We start from the raw sequence: 18,868 nt of genomic DNA on the forward strand, positions 1-18,868 counted from the left end.
ACGTGTCCTGCTGTTGCCCATTGCTTTATAAACACGGTTAGCGTTCCACGTTGCCGTGACAACCGGCCTCACCATTTCCCAGAGGGGGAGATCTCACTGCCAGAAAGAGAAAAGAGAGCAAGGAAGTCTCTTGACAGACGCATCGTTGTGCTCTGGGGTTGAGTCCTCAGGTTTGGGGGTCCTTTCCCAGGAGGGCTGTGTGTGTGTGTCTTGCAAGCCCTTGATGTGGCAGTGACGAGTCTCTGTCCTCATCCTTTCCTCCCACATGGCGCAGCCCTGAGGAGTGAGGAGCAAGGCAAGGATCTCTCTTGTCCCCGAGCAGAGGGCACCTCGAGCGTGGCAGCCATGGCAGCCGAAGCCACCACGGCCAACACCCCTGTGAAGAAGGCCGCCGTTATGGTGCGCCTGCCTCGGCGCCGCAGTGTCGGCCAGATCTGTCCCCCGCCACGGCGGCCGATGACTCTGTCCGAGTTGTACCCCGGCTGTGAGAACGAGCGGCTTGGAGTGACCCGTGACAGCATGCTCCAGAACCATCTCATCGCTAAGGTGAAGGGCCTCGGGGTGGGTGGGGGGCGGCTGGGGAAAGGGAGAGTCCCACTTCTGAGTACCCCGATGATTTGGGTGTGCAGCGTTTTCACTCGCAGCTGGCTCCAGGTTTGACACGGCCCTTGGCAAAGCGCCCTCTGAAAGCCACCCTATGGAGACATAGGAAGCTGTCAGCCCTACCTCGAGATGCAAGGGATTGAACCTGGAACCTTCTATATGCAAAGCAGATGCTCTACCAGAGAGCTATGGCCCTTCCCCTAAAATGAACTAAGAGTCCAGTCCTCATTGTTCTGGATTAAAGGCTGGTTTCAATAAGAACATAGGAAGCTGCCTTACAACTGAGTCAGACCCTTGGTCTATCTAGCTCAGTACTGTCTACCCTGACTGGCAGCGCTCTCACCGCTACCTGACGCTCCCATACATCGTCTCAGCTTATAGATAAGTCCTCATTAGAACAAATGCATATACACCTGTCCTCTTGTTGCTCTGGATTAGAATAATTAAAGCAGAAACAGCTGTCTTGCCGGGAGCGAGTATTGTGCTACCATTTTTTTATATGCAAAGTTAGGAAAACAATAAAATAAAATAAACCACCCATAAATATGACACACACCAGAGGAAAATGGGTACACTTCCTTCCTTGTAAGATAAAGTGGTCTGTCTGGAAGGGAGTGAAGGTGAGTCCGTGTTACAACAAAGTTCCAGTGATCTTGAATCAGCAAGGAAAATGGAGAACTTGGCAAGCTGATGATCACGTAGGATTAGAACAGCAGCCGCCTGCAGGTGCCAGATTAGAAGGCAGCGCTTGTTCTTCCAGTAGTTCTTTGCAGGATGAGCTGACTTTCCCTTTAGATGTTCCAACAGAGCATGGAGCAGAAATTACTTGGATGGGTGCTAGCGCAATTTATTATTTATTAAACTTATACCCTGCCCTTCCTCCTGGAAGGAGACCACAATGCTAAGTCCCTAGGTTTGACCTGACGTTTCAGAGTTTTGGTTTCCTGCTCCTTTGGGGCCTACCTGGGGATTAAAGTCACCCAGTGGGAGGAGAGGAACGGTGTGGGGGGGTGTTTTCTTGGTTTGAAAGGAATTTCTACAATTAACCCTTTCCCCCTGTGCCCTTTTAGGCTCCAGCACTGACCCCAACAAATACCACTGCTCTCCATCCTAACCTCAGCAGCTGTCACCCCTAATTTGCAAGGCATTGCCCTTTATTTCCAAGGTCTCTGAGTGTGACCCTCAGGGGACCTGGGAAACCGAAGCTGAAGTTCCTAAGGCACCCTAGATGGTTATTGTTAAGTAGTAGGGTGTGTTTCTGCGTTGGGATCTTCCGAAACAATAGACCAGCTGGTTCTCCCCCCACCCCACAGACCACTTGAAAATGGCTGAGGCTCTTGGCAGACCACTTAATGATTTTTCTGCCTGTTGTAGCGATGGCCATGCGCAGTGCTAGACGCCAAATGATTTTTATGTGTATTTTTAATTGCTTCTTTTAATTCTTATATTTTATTGTATTCAGATTGCAATTCAATAAAACACCGTACTGTATATGAAAAATAAAAGAAGCAATACAAATATAATTAAAAAGCAATTGTGAATACCTAACACGATGGATGTGTTGCCTCCTGTCTTCAGCCACCAATCTAGGTATGCCACAGGCCACTGGAGTGGTTGCACTGCTTTGGGGGCGTTGTGGGGAATTAAAACTGTGGACAGCCGTAGTTGCCTAGTATTGCTTGGCCAGAATTTTTTCTTTAAGGGGTGTGTGTGTCCAGACTAGGCATCCCCTGTCAGTTGCCTGAGGAAGCTGGATGCTGCCACCAGTGGTGCCCAGTGGCACTTTGCACGTACACATTTTTGCCAGACCACAAGCTAGAAGTTACAACAGGGTTGCAATGCTGAAGCATGCCCCTGTGGAAGTCAACCTCTTCCGAATCAACAGGACTCGCTGCAGGGGGCAATGTGTTTTAGCATCAGAGCATTAGTGTGAAAGACACCATTATTTCTCTTTTGGAAATCTAGTCTATGGGACAAAACTTTTCCATCTTCATCCTTCCTCTGAGAAAACAAACAAACACACACAGCACTCTGTTTCAACAATGTGTACTGTAGGGTATTTTTTGCAGCTGTTACTTGCCTCTTCATCCTCTAGGGGGCAGTCTCTCATCAATTTCTTTAGTTCACAGCCTCTGTCCGCAGTCCAGGGTTGCAGATTTAAAAGCGCATAGGATGCCCCCTTATACTGAGTCACACCATTGGTCCACCTAGGCCAGTATTGTCTACACTGACTGGCAGCGGCGATTTCAGGCAGGAGTCCCACCCAGCCCTACCTGGTGATGTCAGTGACTGAACCTGGGATGTTCGGCATGCAGGGCAGGTGTGCTGCCGCTGAGCTATGACCCTTTCCCTCAACAGAAACACTTCAGCCCGAACGAAGAAACTGCCAGAGGCAATTTGGGAGAGGGGGGTGGGGACTTTCTCTTAACCCAAAGCAAAATCCAAATGTGCCTCAAGGTGGTAAGATGTTTTTAAAGCTTGTTTTGAAAAGATGTTTTTAAGGATTTTTGTTCTAATATATGTTAAAGTCTGTTTTACGATGTTTTAGAGGGGTTTTAGTGCTTCTGTTTGCTGCCCTGGGCTCCCATGGGGAGGAAGGGCGGGATGATGATCATGATGATGATGTCCCACAACAAAGCCACATGCGTTGTGTCAGCAACAGGGCTTCTCTGCGTCCATTTCTGTTTGAAAAACCATAGGCAGCTTTTTTTTTTTACCCATATGCATTAATATTGACTGCAACAACCACCACTGCAATGGTAAAAATTAATGGATTTCACAGGATTTTTTTTTTGGTCCTAGACGTTTTTCATTTTCAGAACGAAAATCATAAATGGGAAGCGACTGAAATTTGGGGACGTTGCTTAAAACTGCTCAAGTGACAATATCCTGTTGTAGATCTACTTTTATTAAAGTCTGCAATGAGAAGTGAACCCCCCACCCTGGGTATATTTTAACTTCACTTGAAGAGATGCTTACAATATATATATATACACCCTTGCATTCAGTGGTGCCCGGTGCGGGGTGGAAGGTGGGGAGCCCAGCAGTGGGTGGGGCCAGAACCAAGGAGAGGCGGAGCCAACTTCTCATTTGATCCCAATCCACCTCTCTGCTGAGTTCTATAAGAGCAAAACAGACTAAAGAGTTGGAAAACTGACAGGTGGTGCCACCCTCTGGGCTGGATGTGAGGAAGAAGGCAGGCAGGTGGGGGCTGGCTGAGGGCAGATTGAGGTTGTAGGCATAGTTTCCTGTTCACCCTAATGGCCCAGCCTCCGCTGGGTACCTTCTTTACTGTGGCTAATGGTAGGGCTGGCTCCAGTGGAGCCCAATCTCTATGGAGTGCAGCACTGCCTACTCTGACTGGCAGCACCTCTGCAGGTCTCAGCACCTTCTGCAGGGCTCCGTACTGGAGTCAGTATGCCACTGGATACCAGCTGCTGGGAATTGAAAGTGGGAAGAATGCTCTTGTGCTCAGGCCCGACTTTGGGGCTTCCGATTGGGGCATCTGACTGGCCGCTGTGAGAACAGGATGCAGGCCTAGGTGGGCCACTGGCCTGATCCAGCAGGGCTCCTCTTAGCCCTGATAGCTGAGAATGGAACCTCCACACCCAGAGGCAGTCTATCTCTGAAAGGGGAACAACAGTGGGAGAATGCTGTTGCGTGCCTTGTGGGCGTCCCATGGCTGTATCTGATTGGCCACTGTGAGAACAGGATGCTGATCCACCAACCAGGCTCTTCTGATGTTCTTATGACTCTTCCAGGCTCAACAGTTTTTCCCTTGCTTACTCATGTGCAATGGGGGGGGTACAGCAGCTCGGAGCCACTCTGCTTGCCGGTAGCTGTTGCTTACCAGGATAGAGAAGGGAAGAGGCAGAGCTGCATGGAGGTCAGCAAATTGCAAAAAATACCACCAGCAGCAGTGCCGGGTTGACTGTAAGCCTCTTCAGGGTGTGGCAGGGTTCTAATTAAAGTTCTCTTGCTCCTCTGAGTGGACAATATTTAGACTATGACTTACATGCCGCCCAAACTTGCAATTAGCTTGTTTGCAAATGGATAGGATTCCAGCCTTTTTGTAATTCCCATTTCTATTATGGGCCCTGAACTATGCGCTGAAATAGTAATATGGTCATAATTAAAAATGAGATTTTATTACAAGATAATCCATCTCTTTTTTGCACCGGTGTGGTTTGTATGATGAAGCAGACAGAGTCGGGGGCATCCACTATCTTTGCGCATGCTCAGATGTTGCTTCAGCGAACCCGTTTGGTCATGTCCATCTGGCCAGTCTGCAAACCAAACACATGCACCAGCCAGGCAATGCTCATTATCACCATCATAATCTATTGATACTTTTTTTTTAAGATTACGTTTGTTTCCAACCTTCCCTCTTAGGACCTCAAGGTTCCCCATATGGTTTCCTCCACCCCAGTTTTATCCTCTCAATGACCCTGTGAGGTAGGTTACACTGAGGGACAGTGATTAGCTGAAAGATCCTCCAGTGAGCTTTGTGGCTGAGAAGAGATTTGAACCCAGGTCTTCCCTGCCCTAGTCCAACACTCTAATCCCTACACCATGCTGCCTAGGTTAGGGTTAGGTTTTAACTGCCTATCCTAGTATTATTGTTATTTGATTTATATCCTGCCCTTCTGAAGGCCATAGGGACATAGGCAGCTGCCTTGTACTGAGTCAGGCAATTGGTCCACCTGGTTCAGTATTGCCTGTACTGACTGGCAGCAGCTTGCCAGGGTTTCAGGCAAACCGACCTCGAATGCCATTGGGGATCAAACGTAGGACCTTCTGCATGCAAAGCAGCTGATCTACCACTGAGCTCCGGCCCTTCCCCAAATATAGGGGAAACAAATCAATATACGGGCAGCGATTTGACTTTCAGCCAGCCTCTGCTACAGTGATCTGTCCAGGGTCCTGATGGACTGTGCCTTGCCTGACGGGATCCTGCACAGCTTAACTAGGCTCTGCTTTCTCAGAAGAGTTGGTGGTAGCTCTGCCCTGGCTGTTAAGGCCACTGCTTCAACCTGGCCTCCTCTTAGCCAACCTGTCTAAGACAGGACACCTTCCGAAGACCACTGAGCCCAGCCAGAAAATTCCTGTTTCCCTCACAGAGCTACAGTTCTCAGAGTTTTCTGGGAAGAGGAAATGACTGCTCAACCACTCTGACAAACTGTAAGTCTGTGAGGAGAATAGGAGTCTCCTAGCAACTCTCAGCACCCTTCACAAAGTACTTTTCCCATGATTCTTTGGGGGAAGCCATGACTGTTTAAAGTGGAATAAAAGTGGAATAAATATGTGATGTGAATGTGGCCTCTGTGTTTCTGGGCCATGCCACTGTCCTGCACCCCCTTACAGCTATCCTGCTGCCCTGAGATGCAATGGAGCACACTGAAGTAAGATCAGACTGCTGCCAGTCTGGTCAGCCGTTGTACATGGAAAGGAGCGGGGGAGTTGCCAGCTTCGCCTCCGGCAGCAAAATGTCTTGGACTGGCTGTGCAAAGTTGTCTTTGCGATGTGATGAATTGATGTGACAGCTTTAAGTTCCGCTAGTCCACGTTTCCCACGGGGGGAGTGTGTGCCTTGTCCACAACTGTGAGATTGGTTGAAATGCTGGGATAATGACCATGCATTATAGCACATTAAAGCACTGATATGGGCTGAAATATAATCCCCCCACCCCATAAGGTCCAAGACGGCCATTGAAGCCCTCTCATTGCATATACACCACACATCAAAAGAAAGTGGCTTCCCCCAAATAATCTTGGGGGCTGTAGTTTCTTAAGGGTGCTGGGAATTGTAGCTCCGTGAGGGGTAAACTACAGTTCCCAGGGCTCTTTGGGGGAAATCATCTGCTTTAAATGAATGGTGTGTAAGTAGCCTGAGACTGAGTTGCAGTAGTGTAGTGGCAAATTCATGATAGAAGCATACAAAATTATACATGGCATAGAGGAAGTGGACAGAGAAGTTTTTTCCCCTCTCATAACATTAGAACTCAGGGACATTCAGTGAAGATGAATGTTGGAAGGTTCAGGAGTGTCAAAAGGGGGCACTTCTTCACACAGCACATAGTTAAACTATGGAATTCGCTCCCACAAGAGGCAGTGACAGCCACCAACTTGGACAGCTTTAAAAAACGATTAGACAAATTAATTGAGGATAAGGCTATCCACGGCTGCTAGCCATGATGGCTACATGCTCCCTCACTGGTTGGAGGCAGTACTGTATGCTTCCAAATGCCAGTTACTGGAAACCTCAGGAAGGGAGAGTGCTGTTGCATTCAGTTCCTGCTTCTGAGCTTCCCATAGGTATCTTGCTGGCCACTGTGAGTACAGGAAGGAAAGCACCAGCGAGGAGGGCAGGGATGGTGCTGCGGCCAGGTTGGGCCGGCGAGGGCCCCTTCCCAGCCCTTGGGACCACAGCCAGTGCCTGGCCCAGCCAGCCATTGGTGCCAGGCCTGCTTATGAGAAATATTAAGTGGCAGCTGAGCAAAGGCTTGCCAGGACCCATCAATGGAAGGAATCCAGGTGTCCATCAAAGGGCACATTCCTACCACCACCACTCAGAAACCTGTGCAGGTCTGGTTTGTATACGTGCAGGGTCTGTTCATACAGTCTTCTGAATGCACTGGTGTTGGGGTGGAGATTCCTGCCAGGATCCTGCGGTTCCCCTGCCCCCCTGCATTTTCTCACTCTAGATACATTGCATGAAAAGAGTTTCAGTTGCCTGAGATCTGTATAGATTGTTCTAGGTTTGCCCTTTCCGAAAGTGTTCTGCAGCCCTTATTTTGTTTCAGTCCTCCATGGGGTGCAAGGGGGACGTGATTCAAAGGTGTGCTTAAATATGACTCCAGTAAATGATGGTGTCTCATTATATCGCCAATCACACCATCTAAGCATTTTTTTCCTCCTATTAAAATTGCCGATTGAAGACCGTTAGCTGTTTATCAACTCCAAATTACATTTCTTCTCTCTTAGGGCCTGAGTCTGTTGGAAAATGAAAATTCTCAACCGTCCTCCTAGTTAGTAAAGAGAGAAGCTTCCAAAAGCTGCATTTTTTTGTTTTCAGGGAAGTGTGTGTGTTTGTGTGTGTGGAAATAGCATGGATGGGGGGGGGATAGACAAACACAGATTGCACCTTCAGATCTCCCCCAGGCATCACGCTTCTTTGTTCTGCTAAGAAAAATTAACCTCAATCTTGGCTCAAGGTCCCCGGATTGATTATCATAGTCATTTAAATACTGTAATCTCATTTGCGGCATCAGGGAAAGGGAGCGAAAGGAAGAAGAATTAGAAATAAAAAAAGGAAGGGAGTGGGAAGGAAGAGAGAAAAGAGCGAGTGGGGCGGGAGGTGTTTGTGTGTAAGGTGTGTGTGTGGGGGAAATGATGAGAGAAAACTGAATAAATTATCTGACAAAAGAGAAGGCTTTTGGCTTTCTGCTTACGGAGCCTATTTCGAGATCCTTCCACTTCATTGGAAAAGTTGATGAAGTTTAAATGAAGCAGAATTAGGAAACTGGGGGCAGTTGGGTATTGACGGGAGCCTGGCTGAAGAATGTTCAGTTCAATAGGGCTGGGGTTGCTCACCCCCCCATCTCTCTCTCTCAAAGAGGGGGAAAGGCCTAAATGGTATAATCTTCAATCAAATCTAACATTGAGGATGACAAGGCCGGGGTAATGAGAAGGGGGCAAGGCAGGCATGTTGGTTAAAGAAATTAATCCCTCTTGCTGAGCCGAAGAGTTGGGCTTTTGATGTCTATTGTACAGCAACGGTTCCATCCTATCTAAATGCTAACTAACTAGGAGTGGGGTACGGGGCTGTGCTTTTCATGGCGGAGGCTAATCTGATAACTATTTTATCCTCTCGCTTCGCACGCTCCAGTTGTCCCGTTTCTCAGGGACGGTCCCATTTGTTTTGATGCTTGCTCGTTTTTCCCTTTTCCCTGTGCACAATAAAACACAGTCCCCAAATTTGCCTTTTTTTTTTTTTTTGCAGGGAGCGGCTGCCTTTCAAAATGTTTTAATGTGAGTTATTAGAACCAGTCGCGTCACCTGGTCACCTGGGGCGCACAAGGAATCTCTCTGGGTGACCCAACTGCAAAAAGTTGATGGATCCTAGTTCTTTGGTTTCCCCCACTCCTTTTAAGCCACAATACTATCAGAGGCACTATGCCACAGAACACCAGTTGCTGGAAACCACAGCAGGGCTTGCACTCAAGTATAGTTTCCAAATCGCTTGAAGTATTAGTTCCCCTCTATTCAGCACTGATTAGGCCTCATCTTGTGTACTGTGTCCAGTTCTGGTCTCCGCACTTCAAGAAGGATGCAGACAAACTGGAACAGGTTCAGAGGAGGGCAACAAGGATGATCAGGGGACTGGAAACCAAGCCCTATGAGGAGAGACTGAAAGAACTGGGCATGTTTAGCCTGGAGAAGAGAAGACTGAGGGGAGATATTGTAGCACTCTTCAAGTACATGAAAGGTTGTCACATAGAGGAGGGCCGGGATCTCTTCTTGATCATCCCAGAGTGCAGGACATGGAATAATGGGCTCAAGTTACAGGAAGCCAGATTTCGACTGGACATCAGGAAAAACTTCCTAACTGTTAGAGCTGTACAACAATGGGACCAATTACCTAGAGAGGTAGTGGGCTCTCCAACACTGGAGGCATTCAGGAGGCAGCTGGACAGCCATCTGTTGGGAATGCTTTAATTTGGATTCCTGCGTTGACCAGGGGGTTGGACTTGATGGCCTTATAGAACCCTTCCAACTCTACTATGATTCTATGTTTGTGGGCTTCCCATTGGGGCATCTGGTTGGCCACTGTGAGAACAAGATGCTGGACTAGGTGGGCCGTTGGCCTGATCCAGCAGCCAGGCTCTTCTTATGTTCTGACAATCGGTAAAGACAAACTGTCTGTGATAGCAGGCCTGCCTGTGTGTCTAAACTTGGGTCTGCCCTATTCGCTGATATAGCAGAGTTCAGGAGACTGGTATGTGGAGGTGCAGTTCTGAAATGTTAGACTCTCAACTTGAAGGTTTCCAGGGGTCTTTTCTTCAGATGCTTAATTTCCAAATGTCATAAGCCAGTCCTGTTGTGGTTTGGGATCTTCCTGCTCAGTCTGTTGAGTGGGGGCCTGGATGTATGTCCCAAACTCCTGCCTTGACAGTATCACTGCCTCCCTGCCACCCAGTTGTGGGGGAACAAATTGATACAGTTCTCATTTAAAGGCGAATCTCCATAATTCACCCTTTTCAAAACAATTGGGTGAACCCAAAACACAGCCGTCCTTTGGAATTAGCACTGGTCTGAATTTTTGCAGGGCAATTCCCTAGCCAAGTTATGCATATAACAGTGCGTAGACTAGGGCAAAGTGTCTGTGAAATTGCATGTGTTAGGGGAAATAACACACAAAATTGTACTATATCATGTAGAATGCGTAAAGGTGAAACTGAAAGAAACTGAAACTGACAGATTCACTCCTTACTAGGGATGGAAAGATCTGTCAATTTCAGTTCTCTCAGTTTCACATTTTTCAACCTTAAATTTGGTTCTCCCCATTTCTGCAGCAATTTGCAATTTTTAAAAAAATCCTCATGACAATTCTCCAGCATTTCATTGTGAATTTCTCCTGACACATTTTTGTTGGCGGTTTTGACTAACCTACACATTTTTGCAAGCAATTCCTCATCCAATCGTGCATTTCCGTATGTCATTTCCACTCATATGGTAGTTTTTGTGCACACTTTCCCCTAACATATGCCTTTTAAAAACTGCTTTGTTGAGGAACTGCATTTCAAAATTTGGATGTGCGAATTTCCAAGGATGACTGTGTTTGGTTCTCATATTGTCTCAAAAAGTGTGAATTTGATCAATTCAGCTTTAATGCAAATGGAATTGAATTCCTCCCCCCCTCCATCCCTAGTCTGTATTCACCCATTGTTTTCCTACAAATGCCCTTCTGGGCCAGAGCACACAAGAGAGATTTGTGACAGATTGTGCCCAATTTATCTTTTCAAATCCTATGTCAAAGGGCACAGAAAGAGGCATTTGCTAATGACACAATCACATTTTGGGCTCGTTATGATTTTGCAACAGTATGAGAAAGCGATGGCCGCAAGCAAGAACCTGCGTGTTTTCTAGGTGTACTGTTTCCAAGACGATCAGAGGGGCGCCATGTTTCTTCCAGCCTTCCTCTTTGCAATCTTCCTGGTCGTAATACGTCTGTCCAAACCTGATGCTGCTCATTCCGTTGAAAGGTGGTTTCATTTTCTACTCAAAATTGCTATGGGGAAAGGATGGGTTGGGGGAACAACAGCCCTCACTTTGGCGAATGAGTGTTGTGTACAAAACGTGACAGATCCTCTCTCCTGGCGGAAATAAAAGATAGCCCTGGGTAGCGGTGCTTAAAGTAGATTTAACACGGCAGCTGAGCTGGAAGCAGGGGGGGGAATCATGTTTCTTTTCAGGAGATGGGACAGGCAGGATTAACCAGGGTGTTGCATATGCTGTGCAGTAGATAGGCCCGAGCAATCCATCACTGACAGAGGATATTGGAAGGAGGGGGATGGCTAGTATGTGGGGCCCATGCCTCCCTTCACGGGTGGGAGAGGGTGTGGGGGTGAACCCCTGAATTGGGGCTTGCCTTGTCGTCCCAAGTCACACGGAGAATTATAATGCCTGGCAAACCAAGGTTTGTTTCCAACTAATTTCCACTCAGAGTAGACCCACGGAAATGAATGGGCCTAAATTAGCCATGGCCATTATTTTCAATCAGTCTTCTCTCAGTAAATACATCAAGGCCCAAAAAGTTCAGGGGGGGGGGAACCAGATTTTTCTATTTATTTTGAAGCTTTTCTTGTTTTGTTTGCTTTTTTTAATAAAAAAGTGTCCTCCCCTTCGTGAATTTTTCCATTCTCCCCCCCCCTGGGCGTTCATATCTGAGCAGGGCTAACACTGGATAAGCCCTCAACTTACCAAGTGGTTGGCAAGTTGTATTCGTTTCAGAAATCAAGGGAATCTGGGAGGCCCGCCTCAGTGTTTGGCAGAGCAGGGCAAGATGGCCGGCTTACCAAGGGGTAACCTAGGCACCATTCCTTGACAAAATGGCTGACTGTATTCGCCTTGCGTTCCCTTGATAACAAACACAAAATGGCCACTTTGTGCAGCAGCAGGGCACTATTAACCTAGGGTCGTAGACAACAACGTTTTACTCAGTGTAGATCCACTGGGGAAAAATGGTCCTAAGTTAATCAAGCCCATTCAGCTCAATGATCGGATACAAACCATTGCTTCTTTCTCCTCAGAACATGTTCCTAAACCAGGGTATTTTCTGCAGTCCTAGAAATCAAGGATTTGTCGGCGTTAGGAAAAATAAATCCCTTGGTGTCAAGTTACATGAAGACTGGCACCACAGGGCGCTGTATAAAGCGCCCTTCATCCTGAGGGTCATTTGTATGTATTGTCCCCTCAGCCGTTTGGTTATCATGTTCATTGGGGAGGGTGGGAGGAGAGCATCCCTTTCACTGACATTTCCCCACTTTAAGTCAATATTAACTTGCCATGGGGAAATTAAAACTCCATTAAGAGCATGTGCAGCCGTTCCCCATTACCGACGCCGAGCCCGCAATTAATTGGGTTTGTCAGATATCCCTTTGCTCGAGGAAGGAGGTGGAAAAGGACCGCCCTCCACAACCATTCCCCGAAAATTATACCATCCAAATAAACTAATGAGGCGATAACAGTGATTATGAGCCAGAGTGAGAAAATATGGTTTGCCTCGCCTCTTTTTCTTTTTTCTTTTAAAATGAAGAGTTAACCGCCAAGATGGCTGAAAGTCATCATTAAGCAAAATCAGCATATGGCAACATTAAAAAAAAGGGGGGGGGAATGGCATTGTAACAGATTAATTATATTTTATGTCAACAGCTGGTCCTCTTAATAGAAACGCCTTTTTTTACAGGGCATTATTGTTTATAGACCTGCGGTACAATTGTCTTCATCTGGATTTAAAGGGGCCATTTTAAAAGTATTGGGGAGTTTTAAACAAACAAACAAACAAACCCTTAAGTGTGGCTGTCAACCAGTCAGAAGCAGCCATGAATTGATTCACAATATAGTTTTGGAAAGTTGGTTTGTTTCGTGCGCCTCTTAGCCAGGCGTAACCCTGAATGATGGTTTGTGTCATTTGACATCCTGTGTTGGGTGCGTCATACCCACTGTGTGTGTCTGTGTGTGTGTGTGTGTGTGTGTGTAGAGGGGGGCTCCCTCCTTCTTGAGTCAGAACCCACCACCACCCCAAAAAAAGCTAGAGTATTTGTTTATGCATCTCCCACATCCCCCTGAAAAGGAATAAAATACCACACACACCAAAAATGGCACCAATTTGTATAAAATCTTCATTGGCTAATTTGTATGTATACATGCAACTTTAACAATAATTAATGTAGATAGAATCATAGAATTGTAGAGTTGGAAGGGGCCTATAAGGTCATCAGGTCCAAGCCTCTGCTCAGTGCAGGAATCCAGCTTAAAGCACACTAAACAGGTGGCTGTCCAGCTGCCTCTTGAACGCCAGTGTTGGAGAGCCCACCACCTCCCTAGGTCATTGGTTCCATTATCGTATCGCTCTAACAGGCAGGATGTTTTTTTCTGATGTCCAGTCGAAATCTGGCTTCCTGCAACTTCAGCCCATTATTCTGTGTCCTGCACTCTGGGACGATAGAGAAGAGATCCTGGCCCTCCTCTGCGTGGCAACCTTTCAAGTACTTGAAGAGTGCTATCGTATCTCCCCTCAGTCTTCTCTTCTCAAGCCTAAGCATGCCCACTTTAGGCTAAACATCCCCTAGATAAAAATGCATCTCACGGTGGGAATGACAGTGACCAGATAAGCTGGATACGCCCTCAGTGGCTGTCCAGGGCACTCCCTCTTGACAGCCAACTTCAGAGCCATGAGCAGAGCCCAGCTGGATCAGGCCAAAGGGAGTCCATCTTGTTCAGCATCCTGTTCCCACAGCGGCCAACCACTTGTGAACCCCACAAGCAGAACCTGAGTGCAACAGCATTCTCTCAACATATGATTACCAGCAACTGGTATTCAGAGACATACTGTCTCTGACAGTGGAGGTAGAATGTATCCATCAGGGTTGGTAGCCATTGATCGCCTTACCTTGCATAAATTTGTCTAATCCTCTTTTCAAGCCATCCACGTTGGTAGCCATCACCACCTCACATGGGTTACAGGATTCCTTCAAATAGCGGCCTATCGTCTCTAAAGTAGGACACCCCATCAAGAGCATGACGCTTCCTCTACGGAGACAGCCGCACTGGCTTCAGGGTTTGTTTCCAGCCTCGATTCAAAGCGCTAGTGATGACCTTTAAAGCTAGTCTGAGACCAGGATGTCTGAAAAAAGACCATCTTTACCCATATGGCCTTCCCTACCTTTAAGAGAGCCAACAGAGGCCCTCCTGCGTTTCACGACAATCCCTGAAATGTAATGATCTGGCTGAGACTCAGGCAGGAGTTGACTCCCTTGCTTGTCTGAACAGGAGGAGAGAGTGGGGTACGCAAGTATGTGTACAAAGGCTGTACAAAGGCAAAATTTCACATTTGTTGCTCCACCCACTTTTGCCTCTGGCCCCGCCCACCACTGGCATGTGGCCCTGAGAAGGTTGTCCAGAAGGGAATGCAGCCCTCGAGCTGAAAAAGATTTCCCATCTACCCATAATTTAGCCAGTTGTATTGCCTTCAACAGTGTGTGTGTGTGTGTGTGTGTGTGTTTTGCTTTGCAAAATTCATCTCACACTTTCCCCAAAGTAGAGCTGGGGGTGGGGGGGAAATTGCTTTGGTGGCTTCTCTATTTCCTCTCTCTTCTCCTCTTTCTTTTTTTATGAATGTTGGGCATTCTCGCCGCAGAGTTCACGAGACATGAAAATCCAGCTAAGCCGAGGTGGTCCCAGACCATAAGCAAACTTAATGAGAAGAAAAAGATTTCGGCAAGCGTTTCATCTTTCCTACAATATCTCTCCACTCTGATCTTGGAAAAACAACATCCCTCCCTCCCTCCCCCCCCCAAAGTCGTACAGCAGGGCAAGACTTTGCCATCGTACTGTGCAAGAAAGTTTGAGTAAAAAAGATGGGCTGCTTGAGCCATGAGAAGACCATTGTAGGCGAGGCTTTGCAAGTTCCGTTGTTTATTAAAAACCTGTTGGTGGCATCTGTCCCTTAGTGGCAATGCTCCAATTGTTGGGTTTAAAATAAAAGATAAAAACGTAAGAACAGAAGAAGAGCCCTGCTGGATTAGACAGAGCTTGGGAAAGTTACTTTTTTGAACTACAACTCCCATCAGCCCAATCCAGTGGCCATGCTGGCTGGGGCTGATGGGAGTTGTAGTTTTTAAAAAAGTAACTTTTCCAAGCTCTGGGATTAGACCAGTCTAGTCCAACATCCTGTTTTCCCACAGTGGGCCAATCAGATGCTACCAGGAAGCTCTCAATGAGGGCGATGATAGGTCACTCCCCCAGTTGGTCACCTACGACTTGTAGGCATTGCTGCCTCTCTTCCAGGCAGTAGCATATAGGCGTCATGACTACTAGCCATTGACATTTTTATTCCTTCTCCATGAATTAGTCTAAAGCAAACATTCCCAAACGGTGGACTATGTAGACCACCAGTAGTCCACAAGTTTCATTTCAAATGGTCTCCAGTGTGCCTGTAAAAATACAATTAAACATCATACAGCATCTAAAACAGCGCATTACAGTTTATTTGTTTATCACATTTATAGGCCACTTTTTCCTACAGGGAGCTCAAGGCAGTGTACAAAGATGGTTCTCTTGCTCCCCATTTTATCCTCACAACAACCCTGTGAGGTAGGTTAGGGTGAGAGAGGCAGTGACTGGCTGAAGGTCACATCCAGTGTGCTTCACAGCTGAGCGGGGATTCAAACCCTGGTCTCCCAGGTCCTGGTCCAGCCATTACACCATCCTGGCTCTCGCTACATTATCAGAAAAGTCATGGTCTGCCAAAACCCTCAGCAATTTCCAAATGGTTGTGGGGTAAAAATGTTTGGGAACCACTGGTCTAAAACCCTCTGAACTCTGTTGGCCATCTAATATTTTATTACACTTTCGTAATGCCGGAAAGTGCCTTCAATGAGGATTCAGGGTGGCTCAACCTTTTAAAACTGCATTTATGCTTCTGAGCCCAATTCAAAATGCTGGTAGGAATGAAATATAATAGATCGATAGATGGACGGACGGACGGGCGGACGGATGAGGCCTTCCCTAATCTATTGCCCTCCAATAGATTAGGGAACTCCAACTCCATTCCAACTCCATTCATTCATCATTCATTCATTCATTTCTATCCCACCTTTCCTCCAAGGAACTCAGGGTGGTGGACCAACACAGCTCTTCCCCTCCCCACGTGACCCTCACAACAACCATACAAGATAGGTTAGGCTGACAGACAGTGACTGGGCCCTCATGGTGATCCAGTGAGCTCCATGGCCAACTTTAATGTTCCCTCAGCCAGCCTCCCTTCCCCGTGCCTGCCCTCTTTTTGACAACAGGTTGTAGCCAACGCTTGCCTGTTGATATTAATAAACATGCCAATCTTAGGTCCATTAAGTTCAGTGGGACTACCTTGAGTAAAATGTGGTTGGATGCAACCCAACCAGTCTGGGGAGGTGGCAGCACTAGCTGTCAGTTTCCTCCTCTTTATATTATTTATTTTACTTATTTATTAAATTTATATGCCACCCTTCCACACAAAAAGGGGCCCAGGGCAGCAAACGGGTGATGAAACACTAAACACATCTTAAAAACAACACATCTTTAAAAACAAAGCCTCTTAAAAGCATTTTTTTAAAAAGAAAATCTTTAAAAACAATTCCAACACAGATGCAGACTGGGATAAGGTCTCTACTTAAAAGGCTTGTTGAAAGAGGAAGTTCTTCTGTAGGCACCGAGGACAACAGAGTCTAATATTTAAGGGGAGGGAATTCCAATCGGGAGGTGCCACAACCTTTACTGTGTTGCCTTTGTACAACTCAGCAGGGAGGAGGATGGGGGGGGAAACAGGATTAGTTGGCTCTGCCGACAGTTGGCCTCCTTGCCTTCTGCCCTCCCAGTTCCAAATGGGCACCAGCCACCGCTAGAATCAAGAGACTGTCGCAATCAAATACTCTTTGTCTTTGCTGCCTCGGGGCAATTGAGAACTAGGTGTTTTATTGACTGTTCCTCGTTCATCCAGCCCCTCTCTGCTGAATCCTGAACGTACACCCACCTATGCTTTTGTTTGTTACCTTACTTATTTATTTAAACACCTTGCACACTTGCTAATGACCTCTCTGTAACGTCACAGACTGTGTATATTGCCTTTAGTAATTTATATCCCCCCTTCCTTTGGAGCAGAGCCCCTCTGTGTCTTGGAGAAAGCGGAACAGTTGTTTTAATAGATTTGGGTTTTTATTGGCTTGCCTGTTTGCAGCAGGGCATAATAATCATAAATTATGAAACTAATAAGTGTGCCACAAAACAAACCCAGGCCGCGGCCCTCCCACTTCCTTTCCCCAACTTCGGGAACAGGGCGGGCGGGCGAATAATTTATGGAGACAATCTTGCAAATTTAGGAGCATAATAAATTGCTGGGTCTCCTTTCCCCTGTCCCGGTTGAGGCAGGGCGGCTGTGTTGTTTCGCAAGCTATAAAGCCTCCTTCGGTGTATTCCTCTCATCTACGCCAGTGAAAGGCCCGCGCCTTGTGTCAGATAACAGCTACCTGGTTGGTTGCTAAGACGTCGGCTGCAAAGATCTCCCAAAACAGGTTCAGCTCGGCATACTTTAGTTTTTTTTTTTCACAATAATTTTTATTCAAATTTTCATAAAACAAACAAAACAAAATCATAAAACATTCAAAAACAAAAAACGAAACAAAACAAAAATGATTAAACAAAAAAATAAAATGTTGACTTCCCATTTGTCGCAGATCAAATCAGTTATAGGTCTACAATATATAACAATCCTGTCTCTTAAATTATATTATAAAATCACTTTCCTCCAGTAGTTATCTTAATTAAACATCAAATCTCATAAACATTACTTTATTCTTTCCACAAAAAGTCAAAGAGAGGTTTCAATTCTTTAAGAAATATATCTATCAATTTTTCTCCAAATAAACATGTCGATTAATCCATCTCGTTAATAATAATAATAATCTTATTGTCATAACCATAGTCCAAATAAACATATCGATTAATCCATCTCATCAAAATCTGTTAGGTCCAATAATTTCAATAACCATTATTCCATTATCCATATTAATTCCATCTTCCATCTTCAATAGTCCTGTTAAGTCCAGTAATTTCAGTGTCCAATCTTCCATTATCAGTATTCCATAATAATCTTTCTGTCATAGCCATAGTCATATAATAAGAGTCTGATGGGAATTTCCTCTATCCCAAATATTTTCTTGCCATCGATTCTGAATAAGTTGCTGAAATATTGTTGTAAAGTCATATCTGTGTTCTTCTTTTTTACAAAATGCACTGGCTCATCTCTTGAGAGTTTTTCCATTGTCACATGGCTGCAGTTAATTCCATAGATTTTCTCTATATCAAGCTCCATCACGTCATTCCAGTCCAGAAGATTATCCAAGCCATTGATAACTTTATCTCTAATATCTTCATTAATTTCTTCAGAGATAACGTTAAATTCCAAACAGTAGATTTTATTTCTAATATCCATAAACTCCAGATCTTTTTCCAATTCCACATTTGTTCCAATCTCCAGGGCTTGTATCTTCCCTTTATTTTTTCTTTTCTCATCTCTGATCTCATTCTCCTCTCTCACAGGATCCCCTATTTCTTTAAGCTCCTGCGTCATTTTGCTCAGTTCAATTTTCAGCTCCTTACTGCCCTGTTGCAGGGTTTGTTTCGTTATCTCAATCTCATCCATTATTTTCTGAAACAATATTACTTCCAGATTCTCAGCCACTTTCTTGATTGCCATTTTTAAAACCACGAAAACAAAACAAAACAAAAATAAAGAAGAACCACTTCTTATTTCAGCAACAATTGGGTTAATATTCCAGGCTTGATGACATCACAGTATAAACAGAGCAGCCTGCCTTATCTCTCTATGTTCAAGAATACAAAACCAATTTAGTTCCCAGCATCAAAACAGTTAGTGGCGTCGTGAAGAAGCAGATTCGTCAAAATAAAATAGACCAAAAAGAGAATAGTCCCAGACAATATAATGT

The 18,868-nt window shown here is 45.8% G+C and overlaps 1 protein-coding gene across 1 annotated transcript in view; it reads left to right on the plus strand.

Moving 5' to 3' along the window:
* Positions 1 to 279: 279 nt before the first annotated feature.
* The window catches only part of CFAP77 (cilia and flagella associated protein 77), a 65,384-nt gene continuing 46,795 nt past the window's right edge, over positions 280 to 18,868 (plus strand). Inside the window, exon 1 of the mRNA XM_061604490.1 lies at positions 280 to 546. Within this exon, the coding sequence (XP_061460474.1) occupies positions 346 to 546 (201 nt within the window). The 5' untranslated portion in view covers positions 280 to 345. The remainder of the gene's footprint in view (positions 547 to 18,868) is intronic.

The sequence above is a fragment of the Rhineura floridana genome, chromosome 20 (genome assembly GCF_030035675.1).
Source record: "Rhineura floridana isolate rRhiFlo1 chromosome 20, rRhiFlo1.hap2, whole genome shotgun sequence".
Taxonomy (NCBI): domain Eukaryota; kingdom Metazoa; phylum Chordata; class Lepidosauria; order Squamata; family Rhineuridae; genus Rhineura; species Rhineura floridana.